Raw genomic sequence first — 26,593 nt, 5'->3', positions numbered from 1 at the left:
AAACTTGCCTGAACTGATGAGTTCAGCTCCAGATTCAGTGAGAGAGCCTGTCTTAATAAATCAGGTAGAGAACCATCAAGGTAAATATCCAATGTTTACTTATGTCATTTACACACATGCACACACCACATGCATGTACATGTGCACTTACATGAACACACACACACACACACAAGACACAAATAAACAGGAAAGAGAAAGAACAGGTGACTGTCATACTGTAGCATAGGGACACCAAAATTCACTTGCAAATCTGTAAGTAGCCTCAGGTTATAGACTGTCTGACGTAATCAGGAGAAAGTACGAATTTAGGATTTTGCTACATTAACTTGATGTGTCTTGTAGTCAGGTTAGGGTGTCCCACCAGTTGTTTGATTAAATACTGATCTAGATGTTCCTGGGAAAGCATTGTTTAGATATATTGAAAATTCAATGTCAATTGACTTTAGGTAAAGCCATTTACTTTAGGTAAAATAAAGGAACTTTTTTAAAAAACTTATTTACTCACTCACAATGTGGGTGGCCCTCAAAGACATTGACTGAACTTTCTCAAGAAGGAAAAGAAATATCCCTTAAGACAACAACTTAGAAAGCCTGCCTGAGTTTCCAGCTTGATGGCTTATGCTGTGGATTTGGGATTCAAGGTTGCACCTTCAACTCAGACTTGGAATTCCAGTTTGTCAGCTTGCTCTACAGGTTTCTAGTTTGCTAGGCCAACACCCTACCCCATCACCGCACCCCCCCCCAACACACACACACATACACGACTGGAGAATCTCAATTCATGTATGTATGTATGTATATATGTATGTATGTATGTATGTATGTATTCCTACACACAACCAAGGGCTCACTTAGATTTATGAGTCTGCTTCTTCTTTTATGTTAAAAGCTCTTTTAAGTCAAAAATGCTTCTCATTCATATCTGTCTACAAATATTGCCTAGTAATATTTTTAAGAACATAGAAAACAATTGAAAAAATGCTTCATGAATACAAATCGATTGATGGGAATAGATTTAAAATGTGGTTTGTTTGTTTGTTTGTTTTTTTGATAATGCACACCATAGTTTTATAACAGATTCCCCTTAATTCATGACGTGAAGGTGAATATTTGCTAACCAATATGATTAGAGTTGGAAACCTGAGAGGATTTCATTAATCAGGACACAGGAATAATTCAAGGAAATGGCTTGTCATCCATTGTTCTGTGACATATTGGTGTCACATGTCTAAATGACCACTAACTCAGGCATTCAGAACAAGCTATGTCTCTTAAAAATGAGCCCTTATCTTGATGAGTTTGTGAAATCAGCTTCACTTGCTATTTGTGTGCCATGTAGCTTATACCAGTGAAGGAAAGAGGTGTCATAGGTTGGAAACTCAAAGTATTCTTAATAGCTCTGTGCATTGTAAGAGGTTCTAAGTTAGGCATGGACCCACCTTTTCGGGTCCAGCAGATCTCAGTCTCCAGCCTATGTGCTGCTTTGGGGATGGGAGTATTGGCCTGGATTATAGATGCCAAGAGGCCAGACTCTCTGTGTAAGCTAGAAAAGGGTCTCCCCTGCAGATCTGAGGCCTTCTCTGGTCACCATCAGGATACAATATAACCAGATCTTTGCAGTCTTGAAGGATATACTGTTTTCTTTCTTTTGTACCATCAGAAAGGACCCAATATAAGTAAAAAAGTAAGCTCTTGATTGGAAAGTAGTTACTGTTTCTACCCAGGAAAGAAGCCCCCAAACATGGAAACATAAAAATTCCTTGCACATGACAAAGGGTGAAAGGAAAGCATGAGAGATGAAACGTTTCAGGAAGTTTCCTGCTGTTCATGTCAGAGCTAGAAGGATGACTTACCTCGTCGGTCTTCTTCTGTTTGTAAGACAACACAAGATGGCCACTGCGATATGGGTCACAAGGAAACCGAATCCGATACCCAGCAGAGTCCATATGTCTGGAATTTCAAACCCATGAAAAAGGTAAACATGATTCAAAATATATTAAATTTCCCAAGCTGTTTCTTCATGTATAATGTTACCTACAATTCTGTGTGTACATGAATCCTGCAGTAGAAGGGTTAGACCTGATGTGGCATCGATTTCCTGTCCATCCTTGTCTACATCTGGAAAAGAAAAACCATGTAAGAGTTGAAAACAAGACAAAAACAAAAAGGAGAAGACTACTTGAGCAGGACTGATTGTAAGCCCCTCCCCCGAGGACCTCTAACTGCTGGACCCTGCCCCCACCCTGCAGAGCAAAAAACCCAGTCTCTGGACATGAAATCCCACCAATCTCCACTCTGGAAAGCTCCACCCTGAAAAGTTGCCCTATATTCTGTTCGGTTTTCTACTGATGGAGCAGAGGCAGCCACCCTCCTGGTTTTTTCCCTCCCAATATATCTCTTGTGTGTGGTTTGTTGTGCAGTGTAACTGTGGTATTCTTCAGCTTCCAGCTGCCAGGATAACTTTCCATCTGAGCTGCAATGCTTACATTGATGATGGTCAAGACATATGGAGATACCAGGAATGTGAGAGAAGTGGCTAAGAAAACAAAATGTTAAGCCAAATTAAAACATTCCATTTTATTGTTTTTGTATAATAAGATTTTGTTGTAATCTATCCCCTTGTGGATTTTGCAAAGTGTTTCTTGGCTTCCACATATTTCACTTTTTGTTTGCAAATATTGACTCTTTTTTTTTTCACTCACTAGTATCCATTCTCATTTTATCTTATTTCTCATTTGTCTCAAATTCAATTTTTATTTATTTATTTATTTATTTATTTTGGTTTTTTGAGACTGGGTTTCTTTGTGTAGTTTTGCGCCTTTCCTGGAACTCACTTGGTAGCCCAGGCTGGCCTCAAACTCACAGAGATCCACCTGCCTCTGCCTCCCAAGTGCTGGGATTAGGGGCGTGTGCCACCACCACCCGGCTCAAAAGTTCTTATACTGTGTGTCTGTCTTTATGTGTGCATGTCTGTACATGAGGATGGGGACCAGTAGACAAACGTGGGTATCCCTATGGTTTCATCCACCTGTTTTTGAATTGGAGTCTCTCACTGGCCTGGAACTTGACAAATAAGCTCAGCTGGATGGCCAGGGGGATTCAGGATTCACCTGTCTCTGCCTCCTCAGGGCCAGGATTCTAAATACATCATCAAGCTCTATTTTTTTTTTAAAAGATGAACTTGAGGTATTGAACACAGGTCATTATGTTTGAGAGGTAAACACATTATCACCCAAACTCCTCAAGTCTTCATATTTTTGATAGTGAATAGATTGAGTTCTTTCAGATAATACAGCAATTTAAAGTATATAGGTTAGCATACATATAAATGAATACAAATGTTATTTCTCATCACAAACAGATGTTTCTTCAATCGCTTAGATTTAAAATTAATTTAGATTAATAATATCATTTGTACTTTAACAAAAAATATTCAGATCCCACCAGACTTCTACTTTATTCAGGAATATAAATAATAAAACTGGCCACACTGGAATAGATTATCCTTAGAACATCAGAATATGTAAACAGATTGCTCTTCTAAGAGACATATTTGTTTGTGACATGGTCTCTCTCTATGTAGCACAGGTCATTATTTAGACCTTGCTGGCCTTCATCTCACAGAGACATGCCTGCCTTTGTCTCTCAAGCGTTGGGATAAAGGTCAGTGCCACCATGCCTAGGCAAAGATTTTTATTTCTAAGTTAATTTTTTTTTCTGGTACAATGAATCCCCAAATGAGTGTGAAAGTTAATATCTATGTTCTTATTTAGCAGAAACGGTGTGACACAAACTAAGGTGATTTGAGCTGGATTTCCTTCAAGTTCACTGTATGCGTTACAAAATAATTTTAAAATTAACTTTGGAATATGTGTTTAAACCCATGTATCAGAAGCATTGCTTATTGGGTTGGCTAGTTTTATGTCAACTTGGCACAAGTTAGAGTCTTTGGAGAAATGCCTCCATAAGATCAGACTGTAGGGCACTGACGAGAGGGTCCCGCCCACCGTGAGTGAGGCCACACCTGAGCTGGAGGTCCCTGGTTCTATATGAAAGCAGGCTGAGCAAGCCAGTAAGCAGCACTCCTCCATGACCTCTGTCTCTGGGCTCCTGTCCTGTTTGGGTTCCTGTCCTGACTTCCATTGATGATGAACAGTGACATGGAAGAGTAAGTCAAGTAAACTCTTTCTCCTCTAGTTGCTGTGGTCATGATGTTTTATTACAGCAACAGTAATCCAACTAGAACACTCTGTAAGCACATGTTTTCTTTTAAATTTGAAAAGTTGCATTAATTGAATTAATTAAATTAAAAAGCCCCATTTACAGGTTCTAGAAAGTCATTAGAGTTTTCTCCTTTGTTAAGTTACTGTTCCTTTAAAAGAAACAATCAAACACAATTTGATAATTTTGAAGTTTCTAAAATTCAGATGAAAATAGACTTATTGAATTTGGAGTATTTAGTTTCTATTCTCATAATACATAAGATTGTGAGTCTTTTATGTTTCCTTCTTGGTCCCCATTCGACAATAGGAGTGCTACATGGCAATCTTGCACACATACATGCTGGTATGACTTATAGACACTTTTATATTCTGTCAATTCTGAGTTCATTGTACATTAACTGGGTCCCTTCAGATTTTGAAAGTGCCATAATCCTTGCGACAGTACAAAATCTTTGCTTTAAGCAGATGCTACACATTTGAATATGCCTACTGAGTTAAATTCTGTGGAAATAGCTGAGAATGCCACTTTAAAAAATAATGGGGGAAAACCAAAGCATATGGAGACATAGTATGGATGATTCTCATTAGCTGTCTGAATGTCCATGTATCAGTTCATCATGTGTGTGTGTTTGTTGTCCATGTACCTATATATTTAGATAGTGATATTTACATAAAACTTGGAGAAGTGAATAGGGAGGGAGAAAAAAGGAGAAACATTTACAGGATTGCCAAAAGAATTCAGAATATTTAATGTGTTTTCATCTCTGTTTCTCAAAGGGAACCTCCTCTACGGAAAACACAGTGCTTGAAATAATTATGGCAATTTGATCCCTAGACTTTTGTAACTTTTCCATGGCAGGGTGGTCCTCCACTTTTGAACCAGATTCTGAGGACAGCATCAATACCATGCCAGGATGGTATCTGCCCAGCCTTCCAGCAACAGCACTGAAATAAGTTTTTCTGTTGTCTCTCCAGGAGAACTGCAGTCAGGAAGTGAAAGAAGAACATTTCCTCTGTTCTAAATACAGCCAGTGGACTCATTTCCTCCAAGCTTACCATAAATCCCTATTAAATATTATGGAGATGTTTAAAAAAGAAAATACTAGTATCGCTTTCATCATCATTTTTTATAGGAGTCTTTCTCATTACAGAGTCAGTAATATGAGAATAACAAATGAAAAATGAAAAAATGTCTAATACCCCAGGATAAAGACTGTTTGCAAATTTAGCAGTGTTCGGGGTGATTATATACTTGTCAGAGGTAAAGGGTTGAGGCTTGTGTGAGAGAAATGAGGCAGGGAAAGTGGATGGGCTGTGGGACTGGAACCAGTGTGCTTCTTTATATGGCTGAGCAACAAAGAAGAACCATCCAGACAGGGACAGTCTAGTCACAGAGGTAGAATCTGGGTGTGTGGTCCAGCAGCTTGGCAGCTTTGGGACTGTTGCATAATTGCCTAAGGCTAGAGGCTTGTTCCAACAGGGAATAGGACAAAGATTCATCATACACCTTGACAAGTAAAGACCAAAATGTTCCTCATAGGAAATTATTTAGCCACTTTATGTCTAGGCAAGGCTGAAAGCAAGCGTGGTTTTACCTCCTGTGAATTGCCCATGTATTTATAAAGACCATGAGCTATATTAACCTAATATATATCATTCTAATTTAGAGTGCATGGATCTTGACATCTGTCTCTCCCTTTCTCTGCTCTGTCCTTCCCTTCCTCTGTGCATGTGTGAGTATCTCCCTATTTTTCATGCCAAGAAGAAAAAAAATAGGTCTAAAAAGTTTGAATTGTTAATTATTTTATTTTTAAATGCAGTCATTTTACATTCATTTACTTTGAATAAAGGTGCCCATATGAAAAATACATACAGAAATCTGATTTATTTAGTTTTATACATCTGTTTTTTGTTTTTTTTTTTTTTTTTGTTTTTTTTTTGAGACAGGGTTTCTCTATGTAGCTTTGCGCCTTTCCTGGAACTCACTTGGTAGCCCAGGCTGGCCTCGAACTCACAGAGATCCGCCTGCCTCTGCCTCCCAAGTGCTGGGATTAAAGGTGTGCGCCACCACCGCCTGGCTCTTATACATCTGTTTTAACAGTTACTTTGCACATATATATTTATATGTATGTATATATGTCCTACATTTTAATCTTCTTCTTACAACTCTTAATGTTCAAACTATGACACACTTACAGAGAGGACTGTAGGTGTTTCCCCAGATTCATTCCACCAATCCCCCAACATTAAACTCTCTACCTTTCCTTGGGTTTGGGTGGAGTGGGACACATTTGATCTCTAGCAATGCTTTGTCTTCCTTACAATGATACAGGTATCAGCATACAGGTTTCCAGGCAGCAGAGGTGAGTGTATAGATAGACAATGACATAAAGTCTATGCAAGTGCTTGGTCACAAAGGGTTACACTCTGATGACTACTTATCCTTAAAGACTTTCTTTCTCATCTCTGATGTGAAACAGGAAGCATGTTTGAAACCATGTTGAAAGCTCAGGGAGTCCCTTTTGGTATTGTTTATCTGGAAAGGTCATTCTGAGGATGGGATTGACTAATAGGAGGCAGTCTGAAATCGCTAAGAGATGGAGAAATGGTGTCTCCTTTCCGCTCAAGGTTCTATTCTCCATGGCTAGGATTTTGGCTTTGAGTCAATAAATTTATCATTTTGACTACTATGATTGAAGATTTATTTTTTACTTATTATTTATGTATGTGTTCTGAACCCACAGAAGCCAGAAGAGGGCATTGAGTTCTCTGGAGCTGGAGTCATGACCATTGTGATCCAACCTCTGTCCTCTGGGAAAGGGCAGGAGCATTATGCATTTTCAATATATTGCTAATTAGATCTATGATTTAGCATTGTGGAAGGCAGGCTTGTTTGCTTTTATTAAGTGTTTTTATACTAACAAGTTAAATCTATTAAATGCACACCTGTGACTTTTGCTAGGAGGATCCAGAATCATTCCACATTTATAGTCCACAGTTAGCATATTGCAAACTAGGACATATTTCTCCATTTCATCTTTCATAAAATGAAAGCATGGAGAAACTGAGTTCTAAGTCCCTAAGGAAAGCATGCTGAAAAACTTTCCACTGTAGCTTCCACACATGCTTTCTTCCCATAGTCTTTCTCAAGTTAAAATATAGATTGTAGTTGATATAGTAGTGCTTGGTATTGTACTTTGTATTTGTTAAAAAAAATCATGATTAGGAGAAATTTCTGGTTTGGATGGTCTGAACATGCCCATTGGTCACATTAAAACTTACCTGGAACATCTGGAAATACAGGAATAAAGGAAAGTGTAGGGCTGGGAAGATGAGGACATAGCAGACCCCTGGATCCCAAGTATAAATCTGTTTTCTAGCTCTATGGCTTTATGAAACTCAGACACATTGGGCTCATTTGTAAAAATCCATAATGAGAACTTATTGGTGAATTTGTTGGTGAATTATACACAGAAAAGACATATGAAAGTCTACTGTTGCATACTTCACCAAGCTGGGGCATATATGGTATTTGCTTTTTCATATTCATTCTAGTCATGACTCTTCTCCACTGGACTACTATTCCTTGTCCTAACAGTCTGGTCTTTAACAAACTCTGACAAGTGTTGACTCTAATCCCTTCAGAGATATTTAATGAAAATGGAAGAGGAACTAAAGCCATTGTCACATTTTCTTATTGCAAACAGTATGACATAGTAACAAACTTTAAGAGTCTTGATGCAGGTACACAGGCAAGGAAGAAAGGCAGGTGTTGGATGTATTTCTACACACTACACTGCAAATTCTCCTCCAGAGACAATGGAGAAATCTGGAGTTTTTTTTCTCAAGGTGTTTCCTGGATGATGGGCTGGGTCTGTATCAAGAAAGTGGGTGTAGGGAAATAGAGCTAATTGCTTAGCAAGGCACCTTAGCACCGTGGATGAATTTACTGTAATAGAAAACGAGAAAGCAGGAGGAGCCACCGAATAATCTCAGAGCCACAGAATGCTGCAACTGCACAGTGAATTCCAGTCATTAATTTGCTTGGACTAATTTCCCCCATGACTAATTAGCTCCAGCACGTTTTCCAAAATTTATAAGTATTAGGCGGAGCCCACCTGAAAGAAAAAGATAAATATCCTGTTGCATTCATGCATGTGGGTCTGTTTTCTTAGACAAAGAGGAGGAAGGGAGAAATAAAATCTACTTAGATTCTTTCAGCTGCAGCCAACACCCTAATCTTCCTTAAATTGTAGTAGGTCTTCTGCTGTCAGCAGGCTTTGACTGAGGTGTCACTGGAATAACTCATTTCTGGGTGTGCTTGGCAACACCCATTCATTACTTTCCCACACCTGGAACACAAACTCATCTTGTCCTTCTTGTCATTTGTGAACATACCCCAGCTATTTGTCACAGGGCCAGGACAAATAAGGAGCAGCTACACACTTACTAAGCTTACATTCATGGACTAATGCAGTGGGACTCTGGTTGTTTAAATGAATTGAATTGTTGTTTCAAGCAATAAAATCAAGTTTAGCTTATTTATAATTATTTATAATTTATTATAATTATAATTGTATTATATTGTATTAATTGTATTATATTTATAATTGTTCTAACAGATTTGAAGAAAGCAAAGGGAGTCCAGAGGCAGGGTTACCTCATAAAATGTTGTTACCTGAATATTAAAAATTTAGAAGAGAGTGTGCATAACAATGAGGTGTCATCCAATACTTGCCATAGATCCAGGAAAATTGAGGAGAACACATTTATTTGTGTGACTTCTAATAAATATGAATTAAAACGAATCTTCAACTTACTTTAAAATGTCACATCCCCTCAGGAAAAAATTAAATAAGAGTTCTATGTTTTAAAAAAATTTTGGGGCTGGGAAGACAGTCTGAGTTGGTAAAGTGCTTGCTCAGAAGCATGAAGACTGGAGTTCAATTCCCAGCACCCCTGTAAAAAGCCAGACATGGAACCTATGTTCAAATAGTTGTGTGGTGAGCTGGCAATGTTGAAGTAATAGTGTAAGGTATTTTTAAGTTAAAAATAATCCTGAAGTTGATGGTTTACACTTTGTGTTTCCCCTGTTTTCTTTTGCTGTTACAGAGTAGTAAGTACCTGGAGCTTTATGGGAAACAAAAAACAAAACAAAACAAAAAAACAAAAAGAAAAATGAAGAAAAGAAGAAATAGCAATGCAACTAAATAATTAACTAACTGGACAATTGAAAAATGGACTAATGGTAGAAACTAGACACTTTTAATACTGAATAAGGTGAAGATATTCTAATATGAAAGAATTTGTGGGTATTATTTTTTTTTTAGTTTTTCTTCTCTTCATAAAGTCCAAAAAGAATTTTTCTTGAAAACACATATTTTGAGCTCTTAGTTCCAGCAAGGCCTTTTATTCATACTTTCTGTCCTACACACTGAAATATACATGAACACACAAACACAATAGGGGAAGTTAAAATTAAAGAATGAGCCATGAGCTGCTGGGTTCTGGAAGGAGTTTTCACTAGCTGCATTGGGCTAAGAACTGTAGGAGTCTCCAGCTTGCTCTGACCTTTGGTAAAGAAAGGGAGGTTTTACTTGTAAAACCTGAACAAAACTTGAATATTTCCCATGGCTGTACACCAAGCTGAGGAAAAATTCCAGGCTCAACACTGCTTTTTGGAGAAATTGCTGCCTTTCTGTTTATTATTATTATTTTTTGACACTTTATTTTTTATGGTATTTTTATTTTATAATTAACTTATTTTCACCTATCAGCCATGGATTCCCCCATCCTCCCTCCTCCCACTCCCCAGTCCTCTCCCCCATTTAATTTTTTTCTTTTACATACCAACCCCAGTTCCTCCACCTCCCCGGCCATACTATCTCCCATTCACTCCTCAGTGAATTCAGGCCTCCCTTGGGTAGTCAACAAAGTCTGGCATACCAAGCTTTTCTATAAGTTCCAGGCAACCTAATCAGCAGATTATGCTCTCTCTGGCCTCCAAACTCACACAGGATATCAACGATGCCATGCACGACACATAATTATCTTATTCGTGTCTCATATGTCTCCTGTAACAGGTGTACTATATCCAGATCTTGAGATATTTTCACTTCCATATAATTTGTTTTGGCACAAATGCTGATCTCTGAGAAAGGCCTTAATCAAGGAACAAAGATGCAATCCCTTCCATGGTCTTTCCCCTAGTTTCTAGTAATCTCCTTAACCCCATTATTTTTCTTTCTTACATTTGTCCATATACTATATATGAACATATGACTTTATTATATATATATATATATATATATATATATATATATATCTTTATGTAAAATAAAAATATTTACACATTATATGCACACACCGTGTTTAATTTATACTACAGTGTATGAACAGAAATCTGAAGACCTGATTGGGGTGGTTTTTACAGAGATAATACAATTTATGACAGTAATTTAAGCAGAACATACACGGAGTGGTTTCATGACAACTGCGGTACTGAAAGAGGCTTAAACATGTTTCAAATCAGGCATCTTGGCCACTCAAAGTCTCAGATGTGTAGAAATTCCATATTAAATATGTTGGCTTTCAACATGTGTGCTTCCTGCACTTGTGGTTTCAACAATATTCAGACAGAAAATATCTGGGAAAAATCCATCTGAACTTACATAAATATTTTTGTCATTATTCCCTAAACAATATAGTATGATAATCATTTATGTGGTATTTACATTGTCCCAAGTATTTTTAGTGATATAGAGATGGTTTAAGATGCATAGCCAATATACACAGTATATATGCAAATACTAAACCATTTTATACAAAAGGCTTAAACATCAATAGAATCTGCAAAACACACAGGGCCCTAGAATCAGTCTCCTGTGGATATTGAAGGCTGCTAGCACAGTGAAAAATCTACAACTAAGGACAAATGAAAAAACATGTACATCGCACTTCTATTGAAGGGTGTACACACTATGGTCAAATATATATTCTGTGTATATATCTATATACACTCACATCATTCACAGGGTGGTACTACCATTATTTATGCGTTGGCCATGGTCAGATTAACTGATGACCTCTTCAACTTCACATGATTACATGAAGGAAAGAATAACAGTCTTTAATATGCAGTAACTGGAAAAAGATCACTGTTGTTAACCATGTGCAGTTAGCACATAGGTTGGGGTCTCTGGGATAAGATTACAATGGCTAGGGTAATGATGGAAGAAAAATCACCCTCTTAAGTGCTATTTTGTTTTCTGAAGCTCTTATAAACTTTAAGGACAATATGTCATTTGACTCTTTGCTGGAAATACTCTAAGTGATGAAGGTGGAAAAGAATTAAAAAAAAAAGCAAAGAAAAAAACAGAGACAGAGAAAGTATGAGACTCCTGTCACAAACAGACTTTGTCATTAAGTCGTTTTCAGTTTGTGTCATTTCTGTCATGATGAGCCCTGATAATGATCTTACCACATCCCATATACAGAAAAACAAGCACTTCCTGTTCAACTAAAACTTCATGTACTTGTATTTCCTGAGGGTTTTACACATTTATCAGGATGCAGATTAAAATTTGTAGGCAACGACAACTGATATTTAGCAGATATTCCTTTTGTTTGTATTGCTAAATATTTAACTATTTTTATAGCATGTTATGTTGGTGTATTTATAACATACAAGCATACTGGTATAAATAGTGAAATATATTTGCATTTGTTTCACACATTTGATTTGCATATTTCTATCAGTGCGAGATTTTTAAAGCTTGCATTGGGTAATTCAAATAGTTATCAGAATGTGTATCCCATAAATATGTACTACAATATCTTTTAAAATAATTGTGATGTTTTGAAATTAAGATTTTGTAGTTATGTGTTCAGAAATATTTTGGATGACCTAAGGCTGTTCCCTGAGTGTTGGAATAGAAGCACAAATAAGAACTCCCCTGAGCTCATGAAATTTACATTTTATTGAAGGGAATATGGGTATGGGTGAGAGTATACAATGAGCAAATATACAAGTGAATATGTATTGACAGAATCAGGGCACAACCAAACATTAGACGAGACCTTGAGCATAGAATAGATGGCTTTTTCCATTTTTTTCAAGATTTATTAATTTAAAGGGATTTTTTTTTTATGAGTAGTGGTGTTTTTCCTGTATGTATCCCTGTATGTATGTGTGTTCAGTGCCCTTAGAGGTCAGAAGAGGGTATCGATCCACATGAACTGGAGTAACCTGCTGTGGGATGTTCTGTATGTTGTGAATGTGTTGCTCTGGTTGGCTGATAAATAAAACGCTGATTGGCCAGTAGCCAGGCAGGAAGTATAGGTGGAATAAGCAGACAAGGAGAATTCTGGGAAGGAAAAACAGAACTGAGGAGGAGACGCTAGCCCACCATCCAGGAAGCAGCATGTAATGGCATACTGGTAAAGGCACGGAACATGTGGCAACATATAGATTAACAGAAATGGGCTGAGTTTAAGCATAAGAGCTAGTCAATAGTTAGCCTGAGCTAATGGCCAAGCAATTTTAATTAATATAAGCTTCTGAGTGATTATCTTATAAGCAGCTGCAGGGTCCATGGGACTGGGCAGGACTGGAGAAAACTTCAGTTTTCATCTGGGTTATGGGAATCAAACCCACCCAGGTCTGCAAGAGAAGTAAATGTTATTAACCAAGATGTTTTAGCATTAAATGGAGACGAATCTGTGGAGGACCAGCTCAGAAAGTGGGTTACATGGGGAAGTGGGGAAGTGGGGGCTACCTTGTCTCTTTAAGGAGCTGGCTTCAAGAGAATGTTTTTAATTCAGTGGGGAGGCTGGTTCCTGACAGACAAAACCAGCACAAAAGTAATCCTTGGGAAAAGATGAATGGGTCCCAGAGCCCTTGGTGGACAGGGTCTTTTCAGAAAGATGATGTGGAACATGACAGATGATGGCTGGTGTGTAGGTTCCTGATAGAACTACTTGTCAGTTCTCTGGTAATGAATATCTTAGGGGAATTTGAAGAAAAGTGATTGGCAGAAGTGGCCTGTGGGATGGGAGGCATGCCCAGTGTGATAAAAGCATAGGGACAATTTCTAACTCTTAGACAAGAATAAAACTAGAAATGTGAATGTATGTGTAAGGTTACTACGTGAATGTGTGTATAAGGTTACCACGTCAATACATGTGTAAGGTTACCACTCTGTGGGTAGCATTTTGTACTTCTCATATTTTATTAGAGCATTACATGACTATGGTATAACATATGCGACTTGCACTAGAAGTGAAGCTCTAAAGATAAATGGTAGCAATATCTTCAGCTGTTTATTGTGATGTAAATTTGGAACTTGCTAGATAGCCAAAGATAACCTCAAACTCCTAATCTTTCTGCTTCCACTTCTCAAATGCTTAGATAATAGGCATGAGTCACCACAGTTGGATTCTGAACCTCTATTTTGAAGTATTATGTATAATTTTTATTTATTTTACTGTTATAGATAATTTATCTATATTTCACAGCCAGCACCTTCTTACTGCCCCCCAACAGCTGTCTTCTCCATTTCTATGTGTCCAAATTCATACTGAGCTCTGCACACACACACACACACACACACACACACACACACAATTACTACATGAAGTCTTATCCAGTACCAAGCCAACAACACATGCATTAATATTTGTTTATTTTCAATTTTCTGGAGTTAATTACCCAATTTATATTAGCTTCTTAGTTGCTTAGTTGTCTGATTTTGGAGCTTGCCGACAAATCCTGATTGCAATGTTCTACCATAGTAAAATGTCAAGTAAACTAATAGCATTCTTTTTCCTCTGGGCAGAGAAACTACCAAAGAATTTTAGAAAAGGATTTCCATTGCACCTTTCCCTGAATGCCACCATGGAGTGGCTCTTTAAGAACTTGGAGGTCTTTTGTCAAAGGTCAGCCTAGCATCCCTGACTCTATTTCTTCCTCTGCCTTAGTTCCCTCCCTGATTTTGGTACTCTACAGCATGCATGAGAGGTTACCATGTTCATGGTCAGTTTTAAATCAGGCTTTGGAAATCAGGTTCAAAACTTGTACATCTAATGCTATCCACCATATTCTCATTTTTACTTCTCCCTGTTTTCTTTCAGTGTCTATATATCTCCATTTTAGTCTACCTTCCAAAGATTCTCTGATTGCTCACCGTATTTTCTGTAGAAAAGGTTATATCACAGATGCCCTCAAGGAATAGGAATAGAAGAGGGCAAGGGAATACACATAATGTTAAGGCAGGGCATGTACTCTCAGAGGAAGGAAGGGAAACCAGTCAGAGTGAATAAGGACAGGGAAAGAGAGTAGGGAAGGAACCTAATTCCAGGATGTCAGCCAGTAACCTAGGATGGGTAGGAAAAGTTGTCTTCCTGATATAAAGGGAGTAAATACAAGTAATTCTATGGTGTATCTCTTTATTAACCAAGACCATTGGTTACTGGTGTTTGCCTTAAATTTAAATGCTTAATGATACATAAATAATGTTAATTTAAAATAACTTTTGTAATAAAATATAAAAATTATAAAGAAAGTACAAAAAGAAGCTTCCCAATGTTATGCATTGTTTTGTTTGTTTGTTTTATTTTTAAAGATACATCAGCATACGAATTTGGACTACTTTGGAGATTTTAGGTATTAGTCTTGATGTGCATCTGAATTTTTCTAAAAAATAGTAAAATACTAATTTTTAATACAGTAAGAACACAGGAGTCTTTAAAACAATTGCATGAACTGAATCTTTTCCCTCACTTAGCTGTGAGGAAGGCAAACATAATTACTCAGCCTTCAAGTACCTCAGTTTCCTCATCTATTAACACACAGAGATAAAAGCATCAGTGTCACAGTGATATTGCAAGTGCCCACTCATGAAATACCTGTAGGTGCTTAGAATGAGACGGGTGTATTGTTAGCTTCCTATTATGATCAATTATTATTATCATATATATTTAATAAGCTCCTAACTTATTCAATGTATAGTGCTTATTATTAGACTTCTCATACCTAAAGTGACTGACATTTTGATTTTTTTAAAAGTGTTTCAGATAACTGGCAGAGTAAATGTTAGCAGACTGAAATAGACTGGGAAAAAGCCGTGTCCTAAAATAACCTTGATGGCTGAATATCAAAGGGCGGAAAAAAACATAGACTAGTGACTTGGTTGTGGCAGGTCAGTAGACAGGCAGCTTTACACTTTGCCAGTTAAAATATTCACAAGATAACAAACCATTTGCCTTCCAAAGTAAATCACTGGCTCCATTGATTCTTCATTTCTTTCTTTTAAATAAGACCCCGATTGTTTTCAGTGGCTTTGTCCTGGAGATTCCCATGCAGTAATCAGAATGTTATTAGAGGCACACCACCAAGAATACCACAGAGTGATTTTTCACTATGGCTGACATCATAGTTAAAAGTAAATGATAGGAAATTAGAGTGTATGCCAAGCATCCTGTTGGTAAAGTGTAATAAAAATGCAAGCTGAACATGTCTTTATATGAGTTTCTAGTCCAATTCTCTGTCCCCATCTTCCCTCAATATATGTAAGAAAGTTCAGGATCAGGGAGGAGAATGAACTGGGGAGAAATGATTCAACTTGTGGTACAGTAGTCACTGCTCTTTACCGTTACCATCAAGTACATCACACACTGTATGCCTCCATGGAATGCAAATAGAGGACATTCTCAGTGGCCCTTTCTGCCTGTTACTGCAACTCATTGTGTCCCTATTTCTCTGTTATTCATGCCAGCCAAATCTGTCAAGTTCTGCTGTGAGCTGATAAGGAAATCAACAAAATATTCAAAATATCCTTGCTAATTGACCCTGATTATATGATTCTCAAAACTGTTCTGATTTTCTGTTAAAAAATATAGTAACTTATACCTTACTTGGCTATCAAAATACAATAGTCACTAATAGTGTGAATTCAGTGAACACATATCACCAAAGTACTTGAGAAGAGCAGGGTACCTTCCAAAAGGTATAAGAAATACATCTTCTACCCAAATATGAAATCTATGTGATGATATCTACTTAAAATCACTCAACTTTATTTTTTTTATTTATTTTTTTGAGATAGATCTTACATACCCTAGGCTGTCCTTGAGTCTTTATGTATCTGAAGATGACCTTGAGCTTCTGATACTTCTGTTTCTACATTCTAAATGCTGGATTACAAAATTGTGTTACTATTCCAGGATATAACCTATGATATTTTGTATGCTAGGCTGGCTAGCCTTTTACCAGTTACCAATATATCCAGTCCTGTAGAAATGTTTAAGGACCTTTTAAACTTATTTCATTCAGGTCTTGGAACGGCCTATAGAGCAGATAAGGAAAATATTGATATTACATTACAAATATGAAGGTCTCAGTGTTTATGAAAGTCTTATAAGCAATAATGAAAACAGTAATGTAACACAAGCTCTTGGTGAGAATTTAAAAATCATATAGATTCCAACTGACCCAGAATGTCTACATTTTTGGATTAGGATGTATAATTCCTCCTTTTCTTCTTCCTCTTTCTTCTTCCCCTCACTCCTATCTCTCTTGTCATTGGGGATGGAACTGAGGGCCTTATGCATGCTAAGTATGCACTTTATGACAGAGCCATACCTCAAAACCATTGAATCTTCTTTCTTAATTTCCTAATTCTTTAGATGTAGCTCCCCACACCTGGTACCTTGTAGGCATTCTCTTGATACTGCCTGCAAGATACAGGTGTGGAGACCACTGAGATGGACAGTTCAGGTGGAAAGTGTTTTCTTTGTGTTCTTCAGAAGATACTCTGAATTCTTAAAAAAAAAAGAGAGAGAGAGAAAAGAAATAGCTAGAGGATTGATTATGGTAGAAAAGAATGTAAATTATCTTCTTTCAGCTTAATGAAAATAAAAATTCAATAAATTTAAAGGATAGACAAGTCATTAAAGTAAAATATAAAGTGTTGTCAGAGAAAGGATTGTATTAGAGGACTAGTGTTTTGGGGCTTGGTCATTGATCACCTATTATGGCATACCAAACATCAAAAATAGAAAATGAATAAGAGGCTGTGCATGATGGCTCATTCCTAACACTTGGGAGGCAGAGGTAGAAGGACTGAAGCAAGTTCATAGCCAGCTTTATCTATATTGTGATTTTTTTTTTTTAGGTTAAGCAGGGCTACAGAGTAGAAACCTATCTCAAAACAACAAAATCAGGAAGAAGAGGAGTATGAAGAGAAAAAAAAAGAGGGGGACAGAGAAGAAAAAGAGAAGGAGACTGAAAGAGTGGAGAGTCAAATAGATTGAGAAATTTGGTGAAGGAAATAAACAAGGATACAAAATATTACTATGAATTTTGGAAAAAAATTTCTAATGCTTATCTACATGGATATTATATATTAATGTGGTAGTAAATGTTTTTAGATCCTCTAGGTTATAAAAGCGTTTATGTGTAGATAGATAGATAGATAGACAGACTGACAGACAGACAGACAGACAGACAGACAGATAGATAGATAGATAGATAGATAGATAGATAGATAGATAGATAGATAATAGTAGATAGATGATAATGTAACATTAGATGTTACTCAACAATGGAGGAAATCCATTACAGCAAACCAGATAGACTGTTATAAAGTCAAATCTCTGAGAGAAACAAAAGCTTCCTGAGAACAAGATCAAGAATATTATTGCACAATTGAATGGAAGACACTAATGGATAATTTTTTCTTTATTCTAAAATCATCTTACTACTAGCAAATCAGGTGTGTATCTTAGAACCACTTTGTAGAATGTCAAATTTCCATCAACTTGGGATACTTGTGTGAGATGGAAAGAGCTCCCATGCTCATGAATCAGTAGGATTAGCAAAGTAAAAGAGCCATCCTACCAAAACCAATATACATATTCAATGCAATCCTCAACAAAATTCTTCACAAATCTCCAAAGGACAATACCCAGCTTCATATGGACACACACACACACACACACACACACACACTGCTAAGGTATCACTATTACCAACTTCAATTTGTACTACAAAGCTAAAACCAGCATAGTATTGTTATAAAAACAGACATGTCAATCAATGGAATTGAATTGAAAGAAAGAAAATGTGGTACATTTACATAATGGGGTATTACTCAGCTGTTAAAAACAGGGTTGATCTTTCACCATTCTCTTGGCTTCCACTTTGTCCAAATGATGGTGTTCTTTGCTTTTTTGGTTTCATGAGGTCCCATTTTGTAATGTTGATCTTTGCACCTGTGCTAATGGTGTAATTGGTCACTGTTTTTCCAGTGTGTATTTCTGCCTTCTTTTTCATAGGTATGTGATTTTTTTTTCTGGGTCTTCAATTCAGTTTAATGAAAATAAAAATTCAATAAATTTAAAGGATGGACAAGTCATTAAAGTAAAATATGAAGTGTTGTCAGAGAAAGGATTGGATTAGAGGACTAGTGTCTTTGAGATCTTCTGTTGAGAATTCGCTGATTAGATCTGTACCCCATTTTAAAATTGGATTATTTAGTTTGTTGTTATCTAGTTTTTTGAGTTCTTTATATATTTTGGAAATCGGCCCTCTATCCAATATGGGGTTGGTGAATATCTTTTTCTATTCTGTAGGCTGCCATTTTGTCCTATTGATGATGTCCTTTGTCTCATAGAAACTTTTTTTAATGAGGTCCCATTTATTAATTGTTGATCTTAGTGTCTGTGTTATTGGTGTTCTGTTCAACAGGAAGTTGTCTCCTTTGCTAATGCATTCAAAGTTGTTTTCCACTTTCTCTTTTATCAGATTCTGTGTATCTGGATTTATGTTGAGGTCTTTGATCTGCCTCAACTTGAGTTTTTGCAGGCTGATAGATATGGGTCTATTTGCATCCTATATGCTTATATCTAGTTAGCTCATCATCATTAGTTGGAGATCCTTTTTCCCCCATTGTATAACTTTGGTTTCTTTATCAAAAATCAAGTGTCCATAAGTGTGTGAATTGACATCTGGATCTTCTATTCAATTTCATTGATTTACCTGTCTGTTTTTATGCCAATTCCATGTGATTTTTATTACAGTAGGTTTATAGTAGAGCTTGAAATCAGGGATGATGATGCCTTTGGGAATTCTTTTATTGTACAGGATTGTTTTCCATATCCTGTCTTTTTTTTCAATATGAAGTTGAATAGTGTTCTTTCAAAGTCTGTAAAGAACTGTGTAGGGATTGCATTGTATCTGTAGATTGCTTTTGGTAAGATGGCCATTTTTGCTATGTCAATCCTATGGAGTCATGAGCATGGGAGGTCTTTCCACCTACTGATATCTTCTACAATTTCTTTATTCAGAGACTTGTTGTTCTTGTCATATAGGCCTGACATTTGCTTGGTTAGAGTTACACCAAGATGTTTTATATTATTTGAGGCTATTGTAAAGGATGTTGATTCTCTGATTTCTTTCTCAGTCTGTTTATTATTTATATATAGGATGGATGCTTTTTTTTTTTTTTTAGTTAATCTTGTATCTAGTAAATTAACTATAGGTTTTTATCAGCAGTAGGAGTTCCCTGGTAGCGTTTTGGGGTTTCTTATATATACTATCATATCACCTTAGGCATTTTGCATATATGTTACAGTTATGTAGCTTGGTCCTCTTGTTGGACCCCTAACAGTGGAAACAGAGCTTTCTTCAACTCTTCGACTGGCTTTTGGTATCCTACTCCTCATACTATGTTGCCTTGCCCAGCCTTAATACATGGCAAGGTGCTTAGTCTTACTGCAATTTGATATGTCATGTTTTGTTGACACTCATGGGAGACTTGCCCTTTCCTAAACAGAAACAGAGGAGGAGTGGATTGGGGATTGGGAACAGAAGTGGGTGCGGGGAGGGACTGCCAGGAAAGGAGGGAGAAGAAACTGTGACCTAGATGTAAAATAAATAAATAAATTTATATATAAAAAATGAAACCAAACAGCAAAAAAAAAAAACAATATTCATCACACATCTATTAATAAACTAATATCTAAAATATAAAGGAACTTAAGAAACGATATCAAAAAATTAAATAATCCAATTAAAATAAGGAGTACATATCTAAACAGAGAATTCTCAGTAGAGGAAAATCAAATAATTAAAGAAATATTCAACATCATTAGCCATCAGGGAATTGCAAATCAAAACTACTTTGAGATTTCATCTTACACCTGTCAGAATGGCTAAGATTAGTAATACAAGTGACAGCTCATGCTGGTGAGGATGTGGAATAAGAGGAACACTCATCCGTTGCTGTTGGGAGTATGAATTTGTAGTCACTATGGAAAACACTTGCCAAACCATATTCATGGCTGCTGTATTCATAATAGTTAGAAATTGGAAACAACCTAGATGTCCCTCAACAGAATAGATTTAAAAAGATGTTTTATGTTTACACAACAGAGTATTAGTCAGCTGTTAAAAACATGACATGGTTTCCAGAATCGGGTATCCTCCTGTTGAGTGAGCCTTACGTCCAATTAGACAGCCGTTTGTTACTGCCATAGTGTGAGTGTTTCTTTTGCATTTGGGGGGCTATTTTGCTAATAGTGGCCTTTGTTGTGGTTTTTAGTCATCACATCCAGGTATGACCACTGGTTGCTTCTATTTTTTTTTTCTTCTTGAATGTAGCTCAGCAACTTTCACAGATTTAGTTTGAAAACAGATTTCCACATCTGTCAATCTTTAAAATTTCTCTTTTGATTTAAATACATTTTGTGATTAATTGAAATGTATTACTAGAGAAGAAAGACTGAGTCCTTTTTGTCAAATGGTGTGTGTGCGGGGTGGGCTGCAATTCTCTAGTCTTCACTAAATCCAGCTATCTTCAGTCATCACAAGGTTTTGAATGCAGCAGGAGGGGCAAGAAGCTGAAACAGCATGCAAGTATTCATGAATCCAGTCCGAGCACAGGCTACTATGTCTCTGACATTTCTTTAAGGCATCTGAGTTTCTTGGTAATCACTTCTGATCCCACTCCATGCCTGGTGATTCTCATCTTCACATTGTCTAGAACTGTGCTTCTTATCAGCACAGGGAGGTTCTTAGGGGAACTTAGTTTCCTAACTAGCTTTTATATTAAGAGATAGACATTTTAAATTTCAGCTGAAAGTTAATTTCTTTGCAACTGAGCCTAAGTAAAAGCAAACAAGGAAGCCATGTATCATGCCAAAGTTTTCTATTTCAAAATCAGGTGAGAAGAAAATGCATAACTCAATGTAATTTTCCTCCTGGGTTGAGAGTTGACTGAAGAAATGTGGATAATGACATTAGTCCCAGTCAAAGCCAATCTTTATATCTATTTCTATGAGTGCATAACTTGAACATTAGTGAGGTGCTGACAAAATAAAATGGGCCTTTACTCACTCACGGGTTTGAAAAATGACTGTGGTTGATTAAATATGTTCTCCATATATCTTATTCATAAAATGCACTAAAAACTCACACTTTAGAAAAAAAAACTCCTCTCCTTTCTCTTAATCTTAGATTAGTCTTTTATCCATCAGATGTTCCTGTTCCCAGTGGAGGAAGCTTGCCAGGGAAGTGTTAGTCCTGCCAGGAAAATGGCAGTGCATTTAGGAGGTGATAAATCACTTCGTTACTTCAAGAACATCACAAATACATTTGATCCAACAGAAGACAATATCGTGCTACACAGACATGGCTGAGTACTTTGAGTGTTGAGTGTGTGAGAAGGCACTCATTAATGAGAAGCCTGCTCATAGGTAACACAGGGCCAGATTACAAAGCAAACACTTGTGATTATAGCTTTACTAGGTTACTCATGTGAATTACTCTTTGATGAAATCTAGCGTTGTTTCTCAGTCGCAAAGCTCTGGCCAGATTTTCTTTTTATCATTAAGTACCAACATCTCCATCAAGGATTCAAAATATATAGAATAGGGGAAAAATGAACTACTGATGAAAAGCAACCCTTAAAGCAACTCCACGAGCATCAAAAATGAACAGCTTCCTAGAGTATATACCAACTTGAGTTTAGTTTTCTTCTAGGAGTACACACAGACACATACACAATCATGGGGGTGCTTGCATAAGCAAATGAATATTCAAATTGAAAAAAAAATGAACTTTAAATTTTCCTAAGGATTTTCTACTACACCTTTCTAAATGTCTATGTCTATAGAAGGTACTTACTTATCACTTTCCTAAAATTATTTGAGCTGAAAGACTATTTAAAGCAGGCTTCCAGACAATAGACTTCAGTTACTTTTCTCTCACATGACTTTCATTATATAAATTAAATAAGCCGATTTATTTTACTCTTGTTAGTCTGTGTTTGGTTACAGGATTCTGTCCTGGCTATGAACTCAGGAATGGTTATGGAAAAATGTGTATTCTCTCCTCCTCATCATTGTATCAATAACTTTTCCTTTGGGGTGGAGTCCATCGTGGTATATAACGCATGGTGGGTGAGGCTGTTCTTGGCTATGCCAGTGCTGACCTGACTCTGCTTTTCCACATTTTGCTGAATCAGGAAACAGAGAGCAGGCAGTAAGCATGGGCATACTATAACTTTCAAGGACACCCTCACCGCATATCTGCTTCATTCAACTAGCTTCCACCTCCGAGAAAATCCACAACCTCTCATATAGTATCACCAACTGGAGACCAGTGTTTCCAACACATGAGCCAGTGGAGACATTACACATCCAAACATTACAAAGCACCTTCCACGGTGCACAGTGATTTTTTTTTTTTAAATGAGATTCCAGTGATGTTTCTCCACACTTGCTCCAGGATAAAACTCAAAGTGCTCATGGGGATACAAATGACCGTTCATGGTCTAGATTCTGAATGCTTTGATATTGTCCTTCCATGTGCTCTTACAGGAACCACATAGTCAGCACCAGGCTACTTACTGAAAATTTAGCAAACACATTTTTGTACACTTGCTTCCTTCCTCCTGAGAATAGGTTACAATATTTAGTAACCTTTCATTTATTGTTCAAGTTTAGTCCTCCGATAACTTTAGACAAAAAAAGTAGGTAGATCCTACCTAATAGAGCACACCAGATGCTTGCTTTCCCAGTTCCCATGGCAGCTGGGCTATCTTAGTGTGATACTCTGCCAGAGACAGTCGGCAACCTTGACTATGAAGCTGGAGGAAGTGATACATCATGGCCAACCCCACTGGCCACTTTGGCCCTATCATCAGTTGTCAGTTGGTAGGCAGTATTGCCAAAATTGTAATGCTATGTCAAGTAGTAACAACACCAGTGTGCCTCCCTGCCAATTCTGTGCCATGGTTTTGGCCCTCGTTCCTGGATTCATAATCCCCCAGTCTTGTTCTATAGCCTTCTCGGGACTGTGCAAAAAGTTTATTTTAAAATAAATCCTTTCCACCTAAACCCATTTCCTTTGTTTGTACCTGAAAACACTGATTGCCTTGCCAGGCAATACCTATTCTCTGATCTCATCGCTTTTTACAATAGTCTATTATGCACACATCTCATTATATTGTGGCTCTGTCGCTCATCTGTCTCTCTGGCTATATTAATCATCTTGAAGCTATAATAATTGCCTTCTTTATGTTCTCCCCATATCTATCAGACATTGTGGTAAAGTATTCAGAAAGCAGAAAGTGTTTATTTTTCATGAAGGATTTGCTTAAGGAGTAAATAAATAGTTGTCTTTTTGAACTAAGCTTTTTTCTACATTTTAGTTTTTCTTCTTAAAATAATGCCACTAAAGGAACTTGCTGATTTAGAGTGCTTCCTATAGATGCACTTTTGAGCAGGCAAATAGTCCTCTCCTCAGTCTCAGAAGAAACATTTTTGGTGGCAGTAAGGTGTAAGTCATTCCAGCATCTCGGCATCTTCATGGTATGCCAGTCCCAGTCACTTTACTCACTGATCTGATCATCAGGAAATAGGACATGTTAATTTCCTACCCATGATAATGGATTAACAAACTTGTTACTAAAGTGGTATCTAAATTCTTTAAACTTGTAACCATTTGTTTATGTTTCAACAGAGGAAAGTAAGTGAAATGGTGTTATATGAAATGTTCCATTATTGACTTAAAATATTTGAAACAGGAACGCAAATTATCCTTCAATTTGGATAAATTATCTAGAAATAATGGAGAGTTTGGCTTTCTAGTGCCCACCCACTGGCCTGGGAAACCATCCCTATTACAGTTTCTGTTTACCTCCATCACTACTGTCAGGACTGACAGGATGAATTAACCAATCCCTACCCAGCATCAATGGTGACTGCAAATTTAACTTAATAGGAGGCAAATAAGGTTGACTTTAGAGGTGGAGCTGCATTGGAAAATGTGTGAAACCTGGCTAGAAATCTGGAATGTTAGGAAATATTTTTTTTAAAAAAACACAGAGAGAGGGGCTGAGGAGGAAATATACTTTTATTAAGGATATGGACATCTTTAAGAATATACACAATATGTGTATGCTTTAAGAAGTAATTAAGCTATAACAAAGTTCATTAATACTTATCAGGTAGCTTAAAAGTTGCTTTCTACAAGTCTCCTTTGGCAATTTATTTCTACTACTTATTTGATGGGTAAAAGAGACCATTCAATTCCCTCTACCTTATTCTTTCCAATAATCTTTTCAGTTAGTTTCTGTTTTACTTTTAAGAAATGCTGAATAATAATTTGTTTTTGCTTTGCAACATGTTTAAATATAAAAGAGTTGTAAGTTATAGCCTCACCTACTTTTTCACTCTTTGATTTTGATAGAGGGTCTACATTGTCTAGTTAGCCTGGCACTCACTCCATAACCCAGTTTGGCCTTGAACTTGATTCTCCTACTTCAGCTTCTTCACTTGGGATTACATGATCATGGCACCAGGTTCATCCAACATGTTTAAGATTAACAGCACCATGATTATGCTTTCTGACAGACATAAACAAGATTATAATTTTAATCAGCGCTGGCCAAGTACAAACCTGGTGCAAGAGAAAGTTCCAGAAATCTACAAGGATAACCCTAGCTAAGACTCCTAGCAATAACAGATATGGAGCCTGAACTGGTCATCTCCTATGACCGGGCAAGATTTCCAGTGGAGGCCTTGGAATAGCAACCCAACCACATAAACTTTGATGTACAGTCTGTCCTCCCTATGGGATGTACTCGGGTAAGGGTGGTGCAGAGATTGAAGTAGTGGCCACTTGTACAGCCTGAGATCCATGACAACACAACTTCTTTTACCTAAATTGTCTATTATAAATTGTCATTATAAATGTCCCTGTTAACTTCCTATACTAGTTTATGTGATATCAGCAGTGTCACATCAACTTTCTCATTCTTTCTTACTGTCTGCAGAGATGACACTCTTACTTCTTGCTACTTCCAATCAGTTTGTACTTTTAAATTTAGTGAGTAACTCATAGATATGATTGAGATTGTCTTGCTATTTATTTTCATTTGTTGATTAACAACACCAACAACTTATTTTTCTAATGCCTCATGTCTGAGTTCTCTGGGTGGGGTGTTTTTGAGAGTGCTAAAAATACTTCCTCTGAATACTCTTTGACATCACTTCTATTATTGTTTTCATTGACTCCTACTTGTGCTAAGGAGGCAACTGCACAGCCTTATCTTACCAACTACTGATTAGGGATCATTCTTTTAACTCCTTATTCAAATTTCCCTTCTGTTGCTTCCCAAGCCCAATAAACTTTTAACTGTGTTATTACATCCTCCTAGCTGAACCTATCATTTTTCTATTATTTTTATCTCTCATTCTACATGTTTCCCATAAGCAATTCAGTTTTCTTTTAGGCAAAAATGAGGGGAAAACTGACACAATCTTTTATATATTCCCTAGTCTCCTATCCTGATGCCTTTGTCTTATCCACACAGATCCAAGTTTCTTTCACATATTACTTTTTATTTTTAATATTAATCTTCTGCAATTCTAGAATACATGGCCTTGATGAATAATTTCTCTGGGTTTTGTTTAGCTGCAAATGTCTTGCATTTGGCATGTGCTTTGAATGGGGTTTTTGTTGGACAGATTCTTCTCCTTTCTTTACTTGAGGTGCTAGTTGATTGTCTTTTGGCTTCTATCACTTTTGGTGGGAGGCCAACCTTCATTTATATTGTGCATCTCTATCTACAGTGTATTGTTTTACTCTCCAGCAGCTTCTAAGCCTGGTTTTCTTTTCATGTTTGTACTTGAGCAGTTTTCCTGTGATCTGTCCAGATATGGTTTCCTTTGTATTTATCTTGCTTGATGTTTTCTGTGTCTCTTCAATTTATGAGTAGGTATGTTTTATGAAATTTGATCAATTTTGGTACTATGTTCTTAATTAACCAGGACTTATTAGAAATATTTAAATGGATTTATAT

General features: G+C 36.8%; 1 protein-coding gene across 2 annotated transcripts in view; it reads right to left on the bottom strand.

Annotated features, from left to right (window-relative positions):
• Malrd1 (MAM and LDL receptor class A domain containing 1) overlaps nt 1-26,593 on the bottom strand; it is a 584,432-nt gene that overhangs the window by 27,587 nt on the left and 530,252 nt on the right. For both annotated transcript variants that reach the window (XM_037205982.1, XM_037205981.1), the window contains 2 exons: nt 2,042-2,121; nt 1,857-1,953 (listed from right to left, as the gene is read on the bottom strand). In XM_037205982.1, coding sequence (XP_037061877.1) covers nt 1,857-1,953; nt 2,042-2,121 — 177 coding nt within the window. The remainder of the gene's footprint in view (nt 1-1,856; nt 1,954-2,041; nt 2,122-26,593) is intronic.

Source organism: Peromyscus leucopus, chromosome 5 (assembly GCF_004664715.2).
Source record: "Peromyscus leucopus breed LL Stock chromosome 5, UCI_PerLeu_2.1, whole genome shotgun sequence".
Classification (NCBI taxonomy): Eukaryota; Metazoa; Chordata; class Mammalia; order Rodentia; family Cricetidae; genus Peromyscus; species Peromyscus leucopus.
Note: the sequence above shows the minus strand (reverse complement) of the source record. Positions and strands in the feature narration are given on the sequence as shown.